The sequence below is a fragment of the Micrasema longulum genome, unplaced genomic scaffold (assembly GCF_059751315.1).
Source record: "Micrasema longulum isolate JH-2025_06_02 unplaced genomic scaffold, ASM5975131v1 h1tg000044l, whole genome shotgun sequence".
In the NCBI taxonomy this organism is placed as follows: Eukaryota; Metazoa; Arthropoda; class Insecta; order Trichoptera; family Brachycentridae; genus Micrasema; species Micrasema longulum.
Window position 1 is genome coordinate 895,871 of NW_028277251.1, and position 22,612 is coordinate 918,482.

The 22,612-nt window shown below is 32.7% G+C and overlaps 1 protein-coding gene across 2 annotated transcripts in view; it reads left to right on the top strand.

Annotated features, from left to right (window-relative positions):
• Window positions 1-930: 930 nt before the first annotated feature.
• The window catches only part of crb (cell polarity complex component crumbs), a 153,002-nt gene continuing 131,320 nt past the window's right edge, over window positions 931-22,612 (top strand). For both annotated transcript variants that reach the window (XM_088227900.1, XM_088227911.1), the window contains exon 1: window positions 931-1,060. In XM_088227900.1, coding sequence (XP_088084026.1) covers window positions 1,030-1,060 — 31 coding nt within the window. In that variant the 5' untranslated portion in view covers window positions 931-1,029. The remainder of the gene's footprint in view (window positions 1,061-22,612) is intronic.

Consider the following 22,612-nt stretch of genomic DNA (forward strand, 5'->3'; position numbering starts at 1 on the left):
ATAATCTTAATCTTTAAAAGTGATAACTGATCTTACAAAAAAATTGTTGGATAAATAGTTTTATTTCTATTCACGGCATGTTTTGTTTTTTATAAACTACTTTAAGTAAACCTATATAGTCAACCTTTCTAAGAAGTTATTTTAAAATTTATAAGATAAAATGATTTAAAATATTTAATAATGAAGATACTGAAGTGATAATGAAGTACGCAATTTTTTTCAATGCTTAAATGTGAAATTATTTTGAAACAAGAGATTTGAAAAGTTCATATTATTCATCTTCAGTGTCCTCAAATGAAAAAAATATACACCTTAGAGTCACAAGACGTAAAGATGGTTTGATTCTTCCCATTTAAACTTTCTGACAATGAAAATGGAAAAAAATCAAAATCGCCCAGAGCTGAAAAAAACCGCTTACGTTCTAACGATTTATCCATTTTTTCTTTTATTTTGTGGACTATTTTCAACGAATTGTAAAAAACGCATTTTAAAATTAATTTTCAAAATCAATACCCTGGGATTAAACCCTAATTATAACAACTATTTTGGCAGTCGGTAACATTATTTTTAAATGAATATTTGAAGCAACAAGTTTTAATTTTCCATTAAAAAAAATAGCTAAATATTATTCAACGTGAAAACTCGCTACAAATATCGATAATCCATAGCTTGGTATTATTACTTGTGTTGTTAGAATATAAAATAAAACATGTGGACGATGTGGACAATGCTGTAAAATCATATAAAGGTTTGATTTATTCATTGAGTAGAACATTTATAGAGCAAATTTTGTTTAAAATCCCACAAATTAGGTTAATGTTTTTTTCTTCAAATAATCATTGAAAAAACGTTAGTTATAATTTTGTTAATTTTTTATTTTTTATTAATGGTCACACTTTAATTTACCTGTTATTTTTTACAACTAACTTCAGTTCAATCATGGCACCTAATTGAGGTGTTCGTTGTCAGTTTGTGTCGTGTTTGTGTTTTTTGTTATTTTTCTTTTAAATGTTGCTGTTCAAGTGAATCATGGATTATTTTGGAATATTTATCTTTCTCGGTAAGTAAATTTCATCCCTAGCATGCCACATCCAATTCAACTTGAACATACTTGTCAAATAAATCGAAAAGTGGGCGGTTAGCGGAATTCGTTTACAGGTAAATTGTAAAGGTGTACAATAGACATTTCAAAACAGGCGGAATAAAAGTAACAAAGATTGTAGTCCTCCGACGGTTGTACGTTTTAAATTGTTCAGCATATTTAAATGATTTCTTGTGTGTTTTCTTGATTAATGCAATAACGTGGCTTTTTGAGAGGTATATTGTTTTCTAGGGTCAGGTGAATCATGCATTGGAAGGTGAGACAAACAATAATTTCTATGTATATCTTCATTGCGGCAGGAGTCTGTCTGTACATACATAACGTAGTCAACAACGCAAAAATCTTTTTTCACAAAAATATGCGTTTGAATGTAAATTTTTCATTACAATAAAAAAAAAACACATTTGTTCCGATGTTCGGTGTTAACTATTGTTCATATTATTTGAAACTCGGCAGACATAAGTTCGCTACTAAGTTTTTATTGTGATAATAAACAAGTATAAAATGACATCGTAAGAAAACCATTAGAAGGAATATGTGTTTTTCAATTTCTTGGTCTATTTTTAATAAAATTAAATTAAGTATTTCAAACAATATATATTTGTTCCAATGAATCAAAATTATTTTACCAATTTATATTAACAGCAGTGAAGAGATTAAAACGTAAGATTTATTTTTAAAAAAACCTCAATAAAGTATTGATTACATCAATAATGTTTCAATAATCAATCTCTAAAAAATATCTATTATACCTATATAATAAAAAGGCCAATGAAAAATAACAGGTTATTCTCAAAATTCGTCCAAATTTATATATTAGGTGTTAACATAATTTTTGTCGTTTTTTCAAATTTAAAAATGAGTACTAAAAGTAAAACAAAATGGTAAGGGTATGTCATTCGAAAGATTTTTTTCTGCTTTAAAAGATATTGTGTTTGCTTTTACGTTACATATATTATTTTATTTGATTGCAAGCCTTCAAAACGAAATGTCAAGTAGACGAATATGATCATTTTCGACATCACCGCGTTTTTTCGCGTTCAATCGAGGGAATAAAGAAAAAAAATATTCCTATAAGTCGGGACACGAAAATTAAAATTGTCCAATAATGTTATCGTCTTTTGTGTGTAAAAATAAAATAAATTATGGCACTAAAACAATGATTTTTTACACACTTGACGTGTCCAGCGTTGCCATCTCTGAAACTTATATAGGATTTTGGACTAAAAATTTGATTGAAACTCATATTTTCACAACAATGTTTTAATCAGTATTTTTTTTTATTTATACACCTCCACTCGTTTGCTAGTGATTTTGGCTCTTAATAACAAGAATAAGAAAGTTAAAGAATATACGCTTCTATGAAAAGACAAAAAAAAACCTACCATTGAAAAAATTATGTAACGTGAAATGTTTAGAATCAGTATTAAAGAATTATGTGTTAATAAAATATTATTGACGTCTAAATTAAACGTAAACATCACACGTAATTGTGGGCTAAAAGAAAAGAGGGACATTCAATTACTCTTCTTGTTTAGATTTGACAAATAAAATTAAAGAAATTCAAATATTTTTACTATTTATTTTTTAGTTTGTCAGAAGTAAATAAGTATCCAAATCATTCTGGGCTAGTAAAATTTTTACGTTAAGTATTGTTATTGATCGTATTGTATTCTTCACAAATATTTTTACTATTTCTGTTTTAGTTAGTCAGAAGTAAATAAGTATCTAAATTATTCTGGGCGAGTAATAATTTTACGTAATAAGTATTGAACGTATTGTATTCTTCAGAAATGTTTTGAAGGAATTCGCTTCTGTCGTAGAGGGGACAGTCTTAATCAGTATTATCAACATATTTTCATTTGCCAGAAACCGGCCTTAAAAGCTCAGTCAACAAAAATGGGCAGGACGCCGTCAAATTTGGCCGGACCAGGGCCCCGATTACGAGTTATCTTCGACCGTCTAAAAATAAAAACCGATATTTGTGTTCGAAAATGAGTATATTCGCATGAACATTTAAAGTGTCGTTTGTTTAGAAGAAAAAATGTATGTATATTATGAAAGAAAACTTAATTTTACTTTGTAGATAAAATTGAAGATAAATGTCAACTTCCCATTGTAATCGGGGCCCAGGGCTGCGATTATGAACGGCTATCTTCATCTAAGACGGTATAAACTAATATCGATATTTATGTACGAAAGTGTGTATATTTGTGTGAAAAATCAAAGTATCTTCGTCGGTTACCGATAATTGAACATGTTTAGAAAAAAAAATGTTAACATATTCTATTTTTCATACAGAAAACTTAATTTTTCTTTGTAGATCAAATTGTAGATAAATGTTAACTTCCCATTGTAATCGGGGCCCAGGGCCTCGATTATGATGATTATGACGACTATGATTTAAAACTAAAATAAACATAATTATTAACGACGTTCTTACAAGGTTACTTCATTTTGCAAAAATGTTAAAGATGGGACAAATTGATCAATGTAAATCGATCGAATAAAAAAATAATTCATTTGATGTCGTTCCTGAAAAAAAGTATAAAATATCTTATGTTTGGTGAATAATTGTCTTAAACACACTATAATAGGCTTGTTTCTCCATTTTTATACCAATTTTCGGAAACAGAGTTTCATGTTTGCATGAAAAAACTGATAAAATCGATTTGATAGGTACATGGTCAGTGATCAGTACTTTCTCATCACCGGTCACATTAGTTTGGCAGCTGTCATTTTAACCAAGTTATATTCTAAGGACTAGAGTATCAGCAAGCATTTCTAATTCTATGTAAATTCTGATTTGGTTTCCCGCTGCTTCCGCCGCCTTTCAATTACAAATATAATACGCTTTAGGCTGCCACTTGCATACAGCGCATGGTGCATGCACCATACACCATACACCACCCTCGCACCTGCCAGACATTCCATATTGTTCAAAGTTACCCCTCGTTACGTACCATTTAGAGGGAAGCCGAACCTTTTAAGTCAATAAGCCATTCGATTATTAAAAAATCATTTTTTGTACACTTCACACATAAGTACTATGAAACTGGAACCAAATGTATTCAGCTATGTTTTGAGTATGTCCAAATGTTTGTAGACGGGCTGGATTTTCGTCCAGGGAGTTATTTAGATATAAGTTTGTTGTATCAAAGAGGGAAAACATTTTTTGGGAAGGTAATATAGAAGTCTAGGCATTAACATTTGTGTCGGGTTGTGGTCCCGTGGCTAGTGTCTCGGACTCACAGACCAAAGGTCCGTGGTTCGAATCCCACTCTACCCCAACTTGATTCCATTTTCTAATAGTGAGTTATTTACAACTCGTTGAGAATGGCCCTCAAAATTAAATATTTGGGTAAATCATAAGAACGCAAATATTTCTTTTTATTAAAAAAAAAAAAAAACATGATAAAGAAAAATGTGGCCTACACCATTAAAAATTTAAGTAATATTAATTTTCTTGGTCCAGATTTTGTTGCGACATTCTTCCTAAAAGGTCATGTGGAACTGATTAAAAAACCACTTTGTTTTTTGTGTAATACATATTTCTATTCTTTTATATAATACATGGGTCTTCCCGGAAACATGGAAGACGTCAAAAGTAATTCCTATACATAAGAGTAAATCTAAATCACCCGTAGAAAATTACGAACCTGTAGCTTCTTTCTGCACCGGCAAAAGTATTTGAAATCACAATATACAGGTGTTCTTTAAACCCTGTCACATCCGAAACCACGATGATCAGTATGGGCAAGAAGACATATTAGCATATTAAAAAATATATTTCGACCAAAGAATTAAAAAAAAAAAAAATACTTAAAAAAACAAATGGCTGCTTACTTATGCAGGGGAGAAGTGAGGGGAGCGCGGCGCAGTATCAGACCCCCCCCCCCCTCCTCGTTTCGCCCCTGCAGAAGTAAGCGACCATTTGCTTTTTTGATATTTTATTTTTTATAAATTTTATTCGTTCTAAAAAAATATTTTAATGTGCCAATATGTCTTCTTGCTCATACTGATCATTGTGGTTTCGGATGTGGCAGGGTTTAATGAACACCCTGTATATATTGGTTACTCAGTTTACGTCGAGAAAAATCAGAAAATTAACTCTAAATACACTCTTAAATAATTAATGGTATAAATTAATATTGTATTACTGTATAGTAAATCAATTAGTAGGTAGTAATTTTATTGTTTATTTTGAATAAAAAATGTCTGCCTTAAAACAGGTTGTACCTAGTTAGGCAGACCAGACACGATCCAGAGAAATCTATTACCTAAGTGTGTATGTAGTAGATAAAATAATTGTTATTTTCGTTAATAAACCATGATTATTATTATTATATATATGTAGTAAGAAGAAGGTAGGTACTTAAAAATAAAGAGCAAAGTATTGAATTTTGTCTGTGGAATTTCGGTTGGATCGATGTCAAGTGTTATTGTTCACGAATTAAAAAATGTTCGCAATATTATTATAACCTGTTTTTTAATTATTGTTTGAGCATGCAATTTGATCTTGAAATGCATATTTGCCTCGAGACACTTGCATACGATTATATCGTTGTATCTTTTATATCATCTTTATGAATAATTATTTTTTGCTTTTCCGTTTTTAGCCTAAAGATAATCCATTTCTTTGACGCAATGATGCATATTTATTTATTATGGGTAACTTATATAGCGCCATTTTCGTAATAAAATACCTCAAGGGCGCTTTACATGGTGATTCTATTGTTAAATCAATTTAATTGAAGCTTTTAAATTTGTAATTTAATTAAAACAATTTATTTTGCTGTCACGTGCTACGGATTTATTCAAATGATTTAGAGAACAAGTGGGTTTTAAGTTTTTTCCGAAACATCACTTCACTTTCACAGCCTCGCACCTCCGCTGGGAGAGCATTCCATGCCATAGGGCCTGCGACCGCAAATGTGCGTTCACCAAATTTAGTGCGCTGTTTGCGTAGAGGTATAATAACTTTTCCTCTCGCCGTAGACGCAGCTGATCTAAGCGTGAGACGCCTGTCAGCTAGTTCATCTGGAATGCATAGTTCCCTCAGATATTCCGGAGCCGAGTTTTGCAGTGACCTATACATAAGCCAACAGAGTTTGTATTCGACCCTCTGTGGAAAACGTAGCCAGTGTAGTGCATAGTAAATATACACGTTATTCCTGTACTAGCTACAACTTATGTACAGCAAATATTGCGTTGTCCTTAACAATTTGAAAAAGATAGAGGTAAATCACGATACACATTAATGTAAGAAAGAGATATTATTTTTTTATTTATTTACACCTTTTATCAAAATAAAATTTTACGTTCACTTTACCCAGCTAACAAGGGTACATACCCCGTTCCAAGCTAAGCAATTACATTATAATATATTATAATAGGTAACAAATGAATAGAGAGCACAGACAAATAAAATATAAACTTATTCGTATACTTATTTTGATACATATACATACATACATACATACATACACATATATACACACACATATACACACACCCGTGCGCATACACATACGTACATTCATAAAAACATAGACAATTTATCTATGCGAAACTTCATGGTTGCCATCTATAAATATATATTTTTTAATTATTCCTTATTTTCATATTTTATTTTCGACATGTATGTTATTTGAGAGGTATATTTATTTATGTTTAACTCGTCACCATAAAAACGAAACTAGCTGGCAATTCTATGGTCATGCATTGTTTCTAACAACTTAACCTTTTATAGGACACATTTGTTTTGATTTACGTCTTCCAAACATTTTAAAATATGTTATTTTTAAAAGATAATAAACATATTGCATTTGAAGATCCAAGGCCGATCTACCAGAGAACGTTATTACGATATCTCGTGACTTCTTATTAATACAGAATTTTAGAAAATAAAAACCTCAATTCTGGCAAGCTTCTTTATCGATGTTTAATTTTAAGATTTTTTTTTATTTGGGTAACACTGTTAAAATTATAAAATATTATGAAAGTATTCATCACTAAATTAAATCTTGATAAGGAGGCTTGTGTAGTTTCGAAACCAGTCAGTAATAAAATGAATATTAAGTGGTTTTTTTTTTATTTTTTAAAAGGAATAACCCGCTAAGCCTCTATTTTGAGGCTTGTCAGCAGGTGGAATAGAGGGGATATGGAAGAAGGTAATGTAAAATACACCACAACACCCAGACCAATTGAGAAAAAATCTTTCTTGGATTTTTTTCTTGCAACTGGCGGGAATCGAACCCGCGACGCCATTTTCACAGATAGCCGTCTAACCAACTGCGCCACGGCGCCGGCTTTATTTTGAATAAATAATTATTTTGTTTATGTTTGAGGTAAAAATGGCTTTGCACTATTCAGCTCAGCACTAAAATTAGATTCTAAGCTTCAATGGGGTCCACATAAAACTTATTTATCGAATAGACTAGTTCTACAGCCTACGCTTTTCAAAAGATTCGACATCTTACTAATGTAGAAACAGCTAGATTGGTATACTTCAGTTAGTTCCACAGCATTATGTCTTACGGTATACTGCTGTGGGGAGGTGCTGCAGATATTGATTCTGTTTTTGTGCTGCAAAAGAGAGCTGTTTTTGTGCTGCAGAAGAGAGCTGTTTGAGAAATTTACCATACGAGTCCCCGAGAATCGCTCAGAGATATGTTAAAAGAAATCAATATATTGACAGTCAAATGTCAATAAATATTAAATGTACGTTCATGAAATATTGTTGATTTTAGGAAAAACAGAGGTTTCCATAGGTTTAACACTAGAAATAAAGATATGCTAATTGTGCCCACTACTAGACTGCAATGGATAATAATTCTTTTGCCTCAAACTGCATTCGATTCTACCTAAGTTACCTCTCAAAATTCAGGCTTTGCATACAATTTTTTAAAAAGATTTTGTCAATTATAGCCTGTTTGGAAAGAGCTACTTTAGAGTCGATGAATATCTGCAGAACAAGACAGCTTGGCATTAGATTGGAGATTATTGATATCAAACCGGGTTGTGGTTCCGTGGTAGTATTGTGGACTCACGGATCAAAGGTCCCAGGTTCAAATCCCACTACCACAATCCGATTTCCATTTTTCCAGCACAAGTTATTTACGACTTTTAGGAATGGTCTGAAATTTTAAATATTTGAGTAAATTATAAGAAGTCCAGTATTTATCTTTTTAAAATTATTTTTTGATTGAATTTGGTTTTTTGATTTATATTCGTTTGATATACACATTATTGATTTGTTTTTTTAGGTGATACCGTGTGTGTTGGATTTGTTCCGACGTTTCGCCTACCATTGCTGGAGCCATCTTTAGGGTAAACTGAGTGTTTTGTAGAAAAAAGTATGTTTAAGTACCAGTAATTTGTACCGTGTCGCAGTCGGCAGTAGGCACATTTCTATTCATTTTTGTAGTATGTAGTACTGGGAACCATGTTGAGTTTAATTTCAGCCCGTCGTCTTTGTTTATATATTTTTTTCTACAAAACATTCAGTTTGCCCTGAAGATGGCTCCTGCAATGGTAGCCGAAACGTCGGAACAAATCCAACACACACGGTATCACCCAAAAAGAAACTAATTAAGAACAGTGACCGTGAGAACCTTCGCACCTATTTTACTAATTATTGATTTATATTTTAATGATTCATATTTTATTGATTATATTTTATAGTTATAATTTATTCATTGACGATTATAAGAGAATCGATTAATCCTATTTAAAAAGAATAATAACTGGAATAAATTATCAATATTTCAATTCAGTCATGAAAAAAACTTAAACTACTAATTTTAAATTAAAAAATAACTATATGATCTCTTTATCGGTATGTTATTTACCCCTGTATTTAGCCGCCTTTCATAACTACAGAGTACCAACTATTACACCCCCCGTATTTACATTCCACCTCCATAACCTGTCCTCTACCGCTACCTTCTACCTGTTTTTGTCTTCTACCCCTATTTCTGTACCTGTGTTGCAGGGGCGAACCGTGTATATCTACCAGTACTTATTAGTCGTGAGCTATCTTTTGTTTTTGTCCTTCTCAGCTAACCGGGCGTAAATGAGAGATTCAGGCAAGAGAGCGACATACCGAATAGAACTCATAGTAGATCGATATAAACAGTCCGTGCTTTTTACTGTACTACTTATTTTGCTTGCCAAAGCCGAAATGATATGACGTGATGACACTTGCACCTCCCGCTGACCATCGCTTTCCTTTGGGGACGACTTTTTAGCTCAAATTTGTATCGAGTGTCATCTCTATACAAATCCGAGCTAAAAGTATCTCAATATTTCGGGCCCTAAATGGGACTGAAAGTTGATAGTATTATGGTGCTTAGTGTGGGTTGCTGAAAACGGCTCTTTTTTTGGTACAAATTTTGACCAGTAGCTTAATCACAAATAACCATCGACGTGCTTAGAAACATATTAAGCATTTAAGCGATCACAATGAACAACAATGAACGTGCTTAAGTTATCGCAGTCATTCGTCAACGCGTGTGTAATTTCTATGTCAACACTCGTGTCAGTTTGTTTTTTGTTTTCTTCATAAATAATACAGTTCACTGGTGAAAAATCAGCGTTTACTATAAAAAATAATATAATATATTGCATTTGAAAAATAGTAAGGAGTATCTAATACAAAAAAGTGAAAAATATATTACAATTACTATGGCGACTGCTTTTCTTGACATTTGGCTTGCCAACCGCCGGCTAAATACAATGAATAGCATGATAAATAATAAATAAATAAAGAAAAATATAATTTTTGGAATATTTTCCATATTTACACCGGTAAAATTCAAATATGTGATTGCGCAGCAGGATTATACGTCGCGAAACATAAATATCTTGACGTTTTAACGAATGTGGCATTGTGATCGCGAATACGATAAACAATCATGGTGAGAAATTGTTATCACGTCGCTTATTAGCATGTCGATAGTTATTTGTGATTGAGCTACAGTTAGTTTTTAGATTGGCTGGAACATTTTAGTTTTAACTTAGAGTATATACATCTGTAGAGGGATAACAAAACATTTTACCAATCCAATGCATGTTACCGGTTATAGCGGACTCATTTTTTAGAATATGTTCTAAATGAGAGAAAGGGAGACAAAAAAAAACTGTGGGTACGGTCCTCATTTTTTGTTTTGTAGTCGATTTTAGAATTTTACGATACTCATTTGTATTATGACGTACGCGGCCAGTATTGTTTTGAACTGTCAAATGCTCTGTCGGTATTTTGATGATTGTTTAACGTATTTAGTGCTAATTACATCAAAATTCATTATGCCGACTTGTTTCACGAAAGGATGTTCAAATAGAACCTGAAAAGGGAGAAAACGCTTTAGTTATCACAGGTATTTATCAAATATTATAAATTTTCACATTAATACGTTTTTTGGTAGTTTTCAACATAAATGCACCACTATTTTTGTACTATCATTTGAGCAATTATTATAGCATTTATTTCTGTGTAATTCAAATACCTCATACATGAGATTTATGTAATTTAAATAAAAAAAATTAATCGTTTAAATCCAAATATTTCATTAAATGTTGAAGACATGCAAACTCGACGACCTTTTACCGAGTCAACCGACATCTGGAAATAATTCCTTCTCTTTTTATCTCACTGAAAGAATGTGAAATTGTCGTTTATTGAATTTAACTAAAAGAGATGACAATACATCTGCGCCATTTTTTAATGGTATTTTTATGGCCACTTTTTGGGGCGGCTCTTATAATGAAGACTGCCAGGGCTGTGCATTACCTTAAAATATTACGTATTCACTTAAATGTTATTTATTAGTGTAATCATTAAATTTATAAGAATAATATAGTTAATTAAGGTTTTTTTCTACTATATAATATATACTCTAATAGTTTTAGCAATAAGTCCGTCAAAGTACATTAATGTAAACGAAATATTCGCGGCTGCGATATAATTAACTTTTATGACTATTATTATGAATTTATAACCTAACGAAAAGCCGTTTGATTTCTCTGGTGTTATAAAATCCTATTGTTAGCCAGTAATGGCGGAATACCCGAATTAATTCTTCTTGTTCCGCTGTCTTGTTTATAATCTGCGCTCCACAGATCCGGACTTAGGTGGACTTTTACGATTTTTATGACTGTCATAAATAGCCGAATTCTGTTTTTAGGATATTAACCATCGAACAGAGAGTTTTAATTGAACGCAGAAAGCAGCCAGTCCACAATTTTGAAAAAATTAAATATATATGTTATCAGGTGCAGTAAGGTCAATTCTATGTTCTGCTAAAAACAGCCAGAGCGCTTTCATACAAACAACTGTATTAATCACTTTCTGAAAATGGTGTCGATTACAAAAACGACATTTTTTAATTTGCTAAATACACCCACAGCATTAGAAAAATCTTACGGTTCTTTAAAAATCATTGAAACTGGTCAAATACATAATAAGACGCTTGTTTGTCATATAAAAAAACTAATGTTTTCGTTGTTTATCATTTGTTAAAGTCAAAAACTTTCCAACTGTTGTGTAGACTTGATTATTCAGTCTTTTCACAAAAGTGCTATTATCTCAGTTTCACTTTTCTATGGCTGGCTGCTTTCTGCATAACTACGTTCAATTGTAAGGTTTTCAACTTATTTATTTACTTATAAAAAGATAATTACACATTATTTGAGACATAAGTCCAGACTCTATGGGACTAAAAGTCATGTATTGAGTTGGAACGAGTAATAAGTTGACACAGGTATACGAGTATATCGCCACAAATATTTTATAGGATCAGAAAAAAATAATTAATTAAAAACATATATATATATATATAGGATACGGAAATGTGGAGATCTAAGTGGTAGTCGTATGTTTACCGTTGGACGCGAAAGAGATGATGATGAATTTATATTTAAGGATATTATATTGAATACTTATGTAATTACAGTTTATTTATTGATTAACGGACATTGTCCATATATACAATTTATAGGGTTTAAATATTACAATAAAAGAATAGTTTAAAACATTTAAAAAAAGAAAAGAAGCATTGACAAACATAAGGGACATCAAGACAAGATCTGGATTATTTATTTAGTGCTCGTTTAAATCGTTGTAAACTTAAACCAAAAAAGTCCAGATCTTGTCTTGAGTTAATAATACGACAAAGACGGGTCATTGGAGAATTAAGGCCATTGTTTGTTCTATGCTGGTCTATGAACAGTACTTCATTGTTTCTCAACCTACGAGTCGGAATATTGAATTTTACTTGTCCCAGTAATGATGAAACATCGATTTTACCATTTAGTATGCCGAACATATATATGGAATCAATATTAGTTCTACGTTTTTGTAGACTAGAAATATTTAACATTGACTCTATATCAGCATAAGAATAATTACCTCTCTCTAGTCCAAGCGTCCACGCTGCTTTTCGAAGCGAACGATGTTGAACTGATTCAATGTGATTTATGCGATTGACATAGAATAGAGAGCAGACTTCGGAGGCAAATTCGAGAAGAGGGCGAACAGTTGAGCAATAAAGAGTTTTGATTGTACGGACATTAGTAAAATCAGAGGATATTCTGTTAATGAAGGGAAGTAATTTCAGTGATTTATTTACTGTACTATCTATATGCTCGTTGTATGTCAGTTCATAGTCCAAAACAACTTCTAAATCTCTGGTGGACTTAACTACATCAATTTCGGAGTTTTCCAATAGGTACTAGAAGGAAATCGGTTGTTTTGTTCTATGAAATGACATTATTTTGCATTTTTTAATATTTAGTTCTAATTTATTGACTTTACACCATTAGTTAAAAGAGTTAATGTCTGATTGATGAAGAAAACAGTCTTGTAAAGTTTGAATTATTATGAGAATTTTGTTGTCGTCCGCGAAGAGCTAAAGGCGAGAGTAAGAGAATGATTAAGCAACATCATGAATAAACAAATTGAAAAGCAGGGGTGCGAAATGAGCACCCTGAGGTACACCCGATGTAACGTCAGCACTGGTTGATAAAAAGTTATTTATCCGAGCATTTTGTTTCCTACCAGTAAGATACAATTTAATAAATGAGAGTAATGGATCTCTTATTCCCAAGGCATGTAATTTATATATGAGAATTTTATGATTTACTTTGTCAAATGCCTTAGAAAAATCTGTATAGAGAACGTCAATCTGCTGACCATCTTCAAGTGCTTTGACAATAATCTGGGTATAATCTTCCAGGTTAGAGTTGGTGATAAATAATTTTTTAAAACGTAAAAGCTGTCGACGTACAAAATTTCTTTCTGATGCTTTTTAAAAAAACAAAATCGGTTAAGTTTTTTGGTGCGGAAAACGGGGCTACGAAACGTTGATTCTGTCGATTTTAGTTAGGCACAACCAGTTCGACGTGGGGTTATTTTTCGCACAGTATCTAGGAGGCATTTGCGAGGGAGTAGCAGAAAAACTATGTTCAAATACCAATTCGTCGAAATTGTTTTTGCACCGCATATCCCCGTTAAGTTACTATTCTGTATGAAAGTTTGACAACAGCTCGATGGACAGCTAAAACCGAAACAGATGACATTCATATTGTGTTGCGCAATATGTAATTTCAGTGTTAAAACTCTCCATCGACGATGACTCAGACCGCAGATTTTAAATTTTATTTTGAGGTGAAAAATCCTTAATTCCATTGCTTTTTCCAACCAGAGAGTTTCCTTTTGCATATTGTCTGTTCGCGCAAGCGTATCTCCTCAACAGCGGAGATTACCATTTACAAGAGTCTCGTGTTTGGATTACAGTGCAATTCGTTCAGCGTAATCCAATTTATTTCTTCGTTCTATTCATGCAGTGTTAAGTTTAATCTAATAATAATGGTTCGCGGTTTTAAACTGCCCTACAGATCAAACGCGAAAACATATAAAGTATTGTCAAATACAGAATTCTTAAATATAAATTAATATTTGCGGCGTTCTTATGATCAACCCAAATATTTCGAGTTCTAAACGCGGGGTGCGAACCTCAGACCTCTGACCCGTGAGTCGGTGACGCTACCCACGGAACCACAACCCCGCCCACATAAAATAATTGAAATTAACATAACAGTTCTCCATATTTCAGGTAAACTGCTGTATCTCCTGCAGAGTCAAATTTCAGTGATTTTTTCTAAAATTATTCAAAAATTTACTAAACCGCCACACACGTCTATCCTGGCATACAATCCTAGCTTCTTCCACATTCCTTGTCATACATGCCCTTCGGTCCTGTCTGCTTTTGGCATGACCAGACTTAAGATTTTGGTTTGTCTGATCATGCCACGTCTTCCTTGGTCGTCCTCGTCTCACGTTATTTTTCATTTTCCCCATATATACATGTTTTACCATTCTTTCGTCGTCCATTCGTTCTACATGATTAAACCATCTCAGAGACCCGTCGCCTTGTGCACATTAAAAAAAATCTGACGAATTTAACAAATCATAAATTTAACAACAATATTTTGAGTTTGTCCAAATTTTTGTAGACAAGGACTGGATTCAACTCCCTGGGGAGCTGTTTATATTAACATATTACAACAGAGATGAAGAACACTTCTATATTACCTTCTCTTAAATGTTCTTCATCTCTGTTGTAATATGTTAATCATAAATTTATTTATTTATATATTAGAAAAATCACATAAGTAAAATTACAAACAAATATTCTCCTTAAACACTGAGGATAAATAAGGATAAGCAGGCGAAGGAGTGCGGTATAGCGGAATACAAGAAGATCTATCTATACGATGTTCCTACTCGTATATAGGCAATGCCTGTTCTAAGGAACCGATATGTTGCGGCAAAAATAATACGAGTATCATCATTTAGGGTCGTATTTGCAAAAGTGTACACGGATATAATAAGAATGAATGTAATCTATAAGTATGTATATAATATAATATAATAAATATGTACCTAATATATTAAGTATGTAAATAATTATAACACGTTTTTTCCTGAAATAGATATATATTTCTTCCCCTTAAACAAATTTAAAGAAAACGCTAGAACCCTAATTAAAAATAGTAATTATAATTCAATCTAACTGTACGTACCTACCCAATATTTTGTTTTTTTTTGCACTTTAATATTGTAAATGTTTTCAATTGTTTGAAAGAAGAAAGAAGAGAGGACTGATAGCTCCGTATGGATCCGCCGGCGAAAGGATTTTTAAGTTCGATTAAACAAAAAAAAAAAAAAATATTATTTCATTATTATTGTAATATTTTATTTATTTTTTACGTGTGGAATGATACGGAGTGGCTATTTCAATGTACGCTTTTTTTCTTCTTTTTTGACATTGTATAGAAAACTATAATTGGCCTATAATTTTGGTTTATTTGTAAATATTTTTTTTTGTTGTAATGGCTGTTGTTTTCTTTTAATAAATAAATAACATGTAAGTACAAATTAAATTATAATTGTCAACAAATGTTCTGACTCTTTGCTTCCCATGTCTATCAACCATTTGCCAATTGTTTTCCCAAAACATGTTCTACTTTCGTTTTTCCAGATGTACGGCACTAAGTTATATAGCTTTGGCCCCGTAAAAATAAAAGATCTTTGAAACGACCGTGCATGGCAAAACTACATTCTTTAAAAACTTATTTAACTTGGATATTTTTAACAATGATTGAATACGCCGAATTAAACAGATTCATGATGGGAATATATTTTCCCGTATTGGAGGAGAAATCAGAGTGTTATACTCGTATTTCAAGTTTTGTAATACCGACTCTTGTATCAAACTTTTGTAATTTAAAATAATTAACCTTTTAAGCCGTTGATTGTGACACGAAACAAAATTGAGGCGCGATAAGATTGATGAGATTCATTACGACTTGATTATTTTGTTTCAACGTTTAAATAAGATGTATGAAGAAGCTGAGAATGAATGTCAAGAGTCAGGATAGACGCACGTGGCGTTCCATCCACTCCGAAGGCGTGATGTTAGTATTATATGGAGCATGTTTTAAAACTACAGAGGGTGGAATACAAACTCTGTTGGCTTATGTATAAATCGCTGCACAACTCTGCTCCGCAATATCTAAGGGAACTACGCATTCCAGTAGCAACTATCGACGTGCTTAAAAACATGTTAAGCATTTGAGTGATCACGATGAACAATAATGAATATGCTTAAGTTATCGCAGTCTTAAGTCAACGCGTGTGTAATCTCTAAGTCAACGCTCGTGTCGGTTTGTTTTATGTTTTCCTCGTAAATAAATGCAGTTCACTAGCGAAAAATTGGCGTTTACTTTAAAAATAATACAATATATTGCATTTGCAAAATAGTAAGGAGTGTCTAATACAAAAAAAATAAATCACAATTACTATGGCGACTGCTTTTCTTGACATTTGGCTTGCCAACCACCGGCTAAATCCAATAATTAGCATGATAAATAATAAATACATCACATCAAACAGAAGGCGACTCAACTACTCATAAATGAGTAGGTTTACGTTTTGACCCATTAGTTTCTTTGTAGACGTCTCTCAGAACGCAACTCCTGATTTGAATTCAACTATGCCGTGTTGTGTCCGTTTAAAGTTTAGAAATACTGCTAGGATCTTAAATAAACAGGATGCCATCACATTTCATCTGTAATTTGCAAATAAATGTGTATATAACAAATGCATTACTTAAAAATTGAATTATTTTTTCCATCTGTCAGATTGTCGAAGAAACAAAATGGAAATTTCGTTAGTGTTGCCAGGGTAGTATTTTTTTTTACCCCACTGAGCTTATCTAATAAAATAATAAATGAAAATTAGACCTCGGATTAAACAACGCCGTGGGGGATATTTGAACGACTTTATCTTTAAAACAACAAATATTATTTAACATGATATAAAAATATTCGTTTTATGTCAAATAAAATTTGTTTTATATTTTAAGTTCAAAGTTCATGAATTAAATTACTCTTATTAAATGACCCTTTACGTATCTACTCTGTTGTGTCAATCAATATTTCCAAGTGCACAATAAAATTTTAGTGAAATTAACAGATAACTTTTTTTTTACCTTACATTTGTGTTATGATTTTTTTTCCCATCAAGCAACACTACCCGGCGACTTCGCGAATGCACGCGGCGAAAGTTAGGCGGAATGGGGGAATTATTGGACACAGTCCGATGTATTCAAATATGATTATACGCTCCTTCTGGACTATTCTTATTTCTATGGTTTTGTACATTGCCGTGTAGAACCTTTTTTCACGGGGACGTCATTCCCCCTACGTGACAAACTTATCTCCACTCGATCGAGTCGAAAACACGTGTAGCGTTCTAATAATAATACTTTCAGAACTGTATTCTTCATCCGCCCGGCACGGTAGAGACAAACGCGCTAATTAATATTTTTACCTATTTTCTCATCGAAATTGGTCAATGCCCCATCGCGGGTAGATGTACAGAGCTACCTTAGAAGGATTGCATTGATTCAACGCGCGTTTACACATTTATTTCCGTCGACTGCTCAGAAAACGTGACCGCGCAGTTCCGTGCCTTAATTATTAGCATTAGCATCATTAATTTATAATTACTTAACAACAATAGCATCTTATTTGCTAATATAAACGAAATCGTGAGTACTAAAATGTAACTCTGTATGACCCATTTCACATGCACCGTCCCAATCAATAAACTTGAACGACTTCAGAATACATGCATAAGGTACATTTTTGGTCTTAGGAAATATGACCACATTTCTGATTATCGTAGGCAACTGAAAAGGCTCAAAATTAGACAGCGGAGAGACTATCACTCCCTCTCACTTTTGTTTAATGTGCTTCATAGTCCTGACGCTCCTATATACCTCCGTCAACGCTTATCAGTTCATGGTTTACCTCTTCGTTCTAATTCTCAAGGCACTCTCTTAATACCCATCCACAATTCCTCTTTCTTCTTTAACTCATATAGTGTCCATGCGGCTCGACTGTGGAATCATCTCCCATCCACCATCAAAGATGTTACTACATTATCTCTGTTTAAATCACGTCTGAAGAAACATCTCTCTCTTCCTTAATCTCTCCTCCTTTCCTTTTTCCTTTTTCCCATTGAGTAATAGTTTTGATTTAAGGTAATTTATAAACAAATACGTTTATTTCTATTTTTATATATCTTTAGCTTTTTATTTTTTTTTCTATTGAATATGTTCTGTAACTTGATTTATAAAAATAAAACTTTTATTTTATTGGTTGGTTGGAAGAAATTGCCATTCGGCAATAAGCCCGCCAATGTAAAAATAACATTATGTACAAAAAGTTAAATAAATAAAATAATAAAAAATCTACGCGGCACGGAACATTATGATGGGTGGGTGCTTATTTATTCTTTTATTTTTTCGTTTTATTCATGTAGTTTCCACTCGCAGGTAAAATAATAGCATAAGGAAATCGAGGGTTGAAGATTACTCGGCTTCATGGTGTGCCGTATAATGCGTTAACCTGCCATTGAGTAAGCAAACTAATTTATAGTACGATACAAATCAATTTACCCCATGTTATTTTATTTTATCGTGCAGGGTGGATTTTTACTGTTGTGAGAAAACGACCTTTGGCGATAACATAAGATTAACGAGTAAGTATAAATCAGTGGCCTTATTCTGTAACTAATTCGTTTCGTAAATTTATCCACACAGTCACAATTTCGTTTCATAAGTTAGTTCGTTCGTTTGTCGTGTATCCATCTGAAAAACACTTCTACATGTAAGAAAAAAAATGTATCTATAAGAAATAATTGACAATAATAAAATAAATTGGAACTTGAAACACATAACAAACAATAGCTTTTAAACCTCTCACGTTTATGTTATATACAGCGGACTCATTTATATACTCGTATATACATATTATATATGTATACGTCCTAACAGAAATAGTCTAAATATCATATTGGACCATTTGTAGATTTATACGCTAATTTAGGGTGACGATATGTACGTACTTAATCAAAATTATGCAAAATGATATGAATTTTTTTGAGGAATGATAGATTGACCTGAATTACTAAAAATATTTTTTGCAGTAAAACAAATCCTGGATAGCAAAAAACACTCAACATTTTCAACAAAGATTCAACATTTTTAATCAATATCGAACTAAAAATCCAGGAATTTACTGTTCTTTTCTGTAAAGTATCAAAAATAAAATGCTTTTATTGGAATTTATTCTACTTTTATTGTTTTGAGTTTTTTGATCAAGCCCTAACATGACAAAACGCGTCATTATATTAAAAACGTTTATTTAAAAAATAATTGTATAATTAAATCCAACAAAAGTATTTTTTTTAAAGATACCTTACCAAATTTTAGTATACAATTCTACCAATGAAACTGCATACACAAAAAAATATTTTTCAAACTATGTATTTATAATTAGCATCTAACATCCTTTGCTAATAGTTTTCGCACGCTAATGTAATTAATTTTTAAAAAGCTAATGTTTTATGTAAGTAAACTATTGACCAATGGCCGAACGGGGATGCCCATCACGACTACTAACACGCCAGTCAGGCCCATTGTCCCACGGGCCGATTCCAAATTCAAACTATAACAACTTCCTTTGACGAGGAACGCACTTAAACCAGCCAACTGGTAAATTTTAAAATCGTGCCGAAAGTTAAAAATCTCTCATACCTCCACCGATAGTCAAACTCATTGCAAAACGTCTCTTTTTGCAAACGACAATATAAATATGTTTTACTTTTGAAGTGATGATCTGCGGATAAGTGATTCCGATAGCATTTCGTCATTTTGCATAGTCTTTTATAATGAGTAGCTAACGACTTTTCATTCACATCGAGTAGCAAATTAGCGACCGTCATAGTGAATAATTTAATAGTCTATTGAATTTTTTAATATAAATAATACGTTTTTTATGTAGATTTTTGTGTGATACTTATCCGTGTTCTCCGTGTGATTTTGGATCACATGAATATGAAAATACATTCAAGCAGTTTAAAAAAATATATATTCCTATTTATTGGCCGATTGACTGACTCTTTAGACGGATGAAATCCACTACTTGTCTGCAAGGGTTTGGAGATTCTTACTCTTATAGATGGGGTCGGTGCTCAATAACCTCCTGATGTCACAGATCTTGTGATGGGCCCCCGTAAGTTAGGTCTTGCCCCCCAAGCCTAGGTGCTCTCCTCAAGATATAAACAATTTGAAAAATCGCGTGTCTCAATGCATCCTAACCGTCAATAACTGGATGTCATCAAACAGACTCAAACTCGATCCATCTAAAACTGAGCTTCTATTGACAGTGACAAAAAAGCGACAACACCCTTTAGACCGATCTCCAATTTCAATCACAGGTTGTGATCTTACCCCTAGTATAAATTTATTATATATATACGGCCTAAGCCAATTACAACAGTTACATGAAGAAACATAAATGCAAGAAACTGAACAAAAAGAACATAAAACTATTTAGCAAAGACAAACAAGGGCAAAACAATAATAGTATACAATATATTTTAAAAAAACGAAAGACCAAAAACTTTGAGCTAAACCATGCCAATCCAACTTCATCCCACACTGTTTAGTCGCGAAGAGATCTACGAAAAGCCGGAAGATCTATCCCAAAAAATTCCAAGTCGTGTGATGAATTGACTAATTGACTAATCTACACATTCTGGACATTGGGGCATAAAAACCAAAGTTGCTCTTAGAAGATTTTATAAGTAGCAGATTTTGACTTCTGGTGACACGGTTGGGAACATGAAAAGAAATTGATTGCAACAGAGATGGGACATCACTTAAAGCATAAAGTATTTTGAAAATGCATATAAGGTCCATCTCAGTTCTACGTCTCTCCAATGAAGACAGATTAAGAGTATGTTAAGAGTATATTAAGAGTAATAGATAAATGTTAAACTACTGGGTGATCATTTAGATTCAGATCTTTCTCTTCATTCTCAGGTCAATAAAACGGTAAGTGCTGGTTTCTTCCATCTCCGACATCAAATCCGTGCGGAGAAATATTCCTATAGACGCTAAACTAAAGCTCTTGTAAATGCTTATGTCGTCTCGCGTCTAGGTTACTGTAATGGAATGAATGTACGCAAATCTTCCAAAATACCTAACTGATTGACTTATATCTGTTTTCAATGCTGCAGCAAGGCTTATTACGGGAGTAAAAAAATATTCTCACATCTCACAACATCTTCGAGTTTTGCACTGGTTAAAAAGTCTAGAGAGAATAAAATACTAGCCTTGCTGGACAGTATTCAAATCCTTTCATGAAATGGCTCCAAGATACCTATCGGACCTTTGTATTAGGGAAAATACATGTCAAAGAAAATCTTCTCTTAAGCTCGGGTTTCCTAGGACAGCGGTGCCCGTATTTTAACGGCCGTAGTGAACATTAACGCGGTTGACAGCCGTCGTAACGGTGACTAGAGAGTGGTATTCTATAAAAATGGTGTTGATAACACCGTTAAAAAATAAAACCACTCTCTAGTCACCACTACGACGGCTTTCCACCGCATCACCGTTCACTACGGCCGTTAAGATACGGGCACCGCTGTCCTAGGAAACCCTAGCTTTAGGTCAACATTTGATTCAGGAAGAGGAAAACCTGTCGAAATCCGGCACTCCCCAAACAATATATTTGAAAATCGCGCTTTTGCCGTTGCCGGGACCTCTGCCTGGAACCGATTGCCTTCAAACTTACGAATCATCGACAGTCCAAGTCAGTTAGATCCCAACTTAAATCTCACTTTAGATTATCATACCCTCGATTTTAAATCAGAAAATATAATATGTCACTTTAGTTTAGTTAGAATGTAAGTTTTAGTATGCAATTGTAAAGCGCCCTTGAGGTGATTTTTCACAAAAATGGCGCTATATAAATCAGCCAAATATTATTATATTATTAAAGAACCTGGCAGCTGAATATAGGATGAGTGTTCTCATATTGCTAAATTTCCACCTCCAAGCCCATGTCCTTAAAGTAATTAAAAATATTACAATTTGTTCAGGATTTTTCAGAAAACCCATATTTATTTTATTTTCTTTTATTTAGGAAACATACAGTACAGTTACATAGTTTTATATTTTACACAGTTAGACCTAACTATAATGGACCAGTGAAGTTTCCATATTATAAAGTAATTATATAAAAGGTTATTGAATTAAAGTACAAAAAGTATAAATAAAAGTTCGCAATTTGTAAAATCAAACAGTCCCTTTTGTGAAGTAAAATAGCTGAAACCTTGGACGTTCAAACATGGGCAGAATGGTGAATGTTACACAGTGTGTAAAGTGGCCACTTAAACCAGCCAATGACAGGTCATAAGCTATGTAAATGCCTAGACTTCCATATTCCCTTCACAAAAAATTTTCCCTCTCTGGTGAAATAAATTTTAATATTTTTATTTTAATTATATAATGAACCCACCTACGTGCTTTGATTTTTTTTTATGTAATCGGTCTTTTTTTAAATCCTACTATTTTTTTAAATTTAATCCTT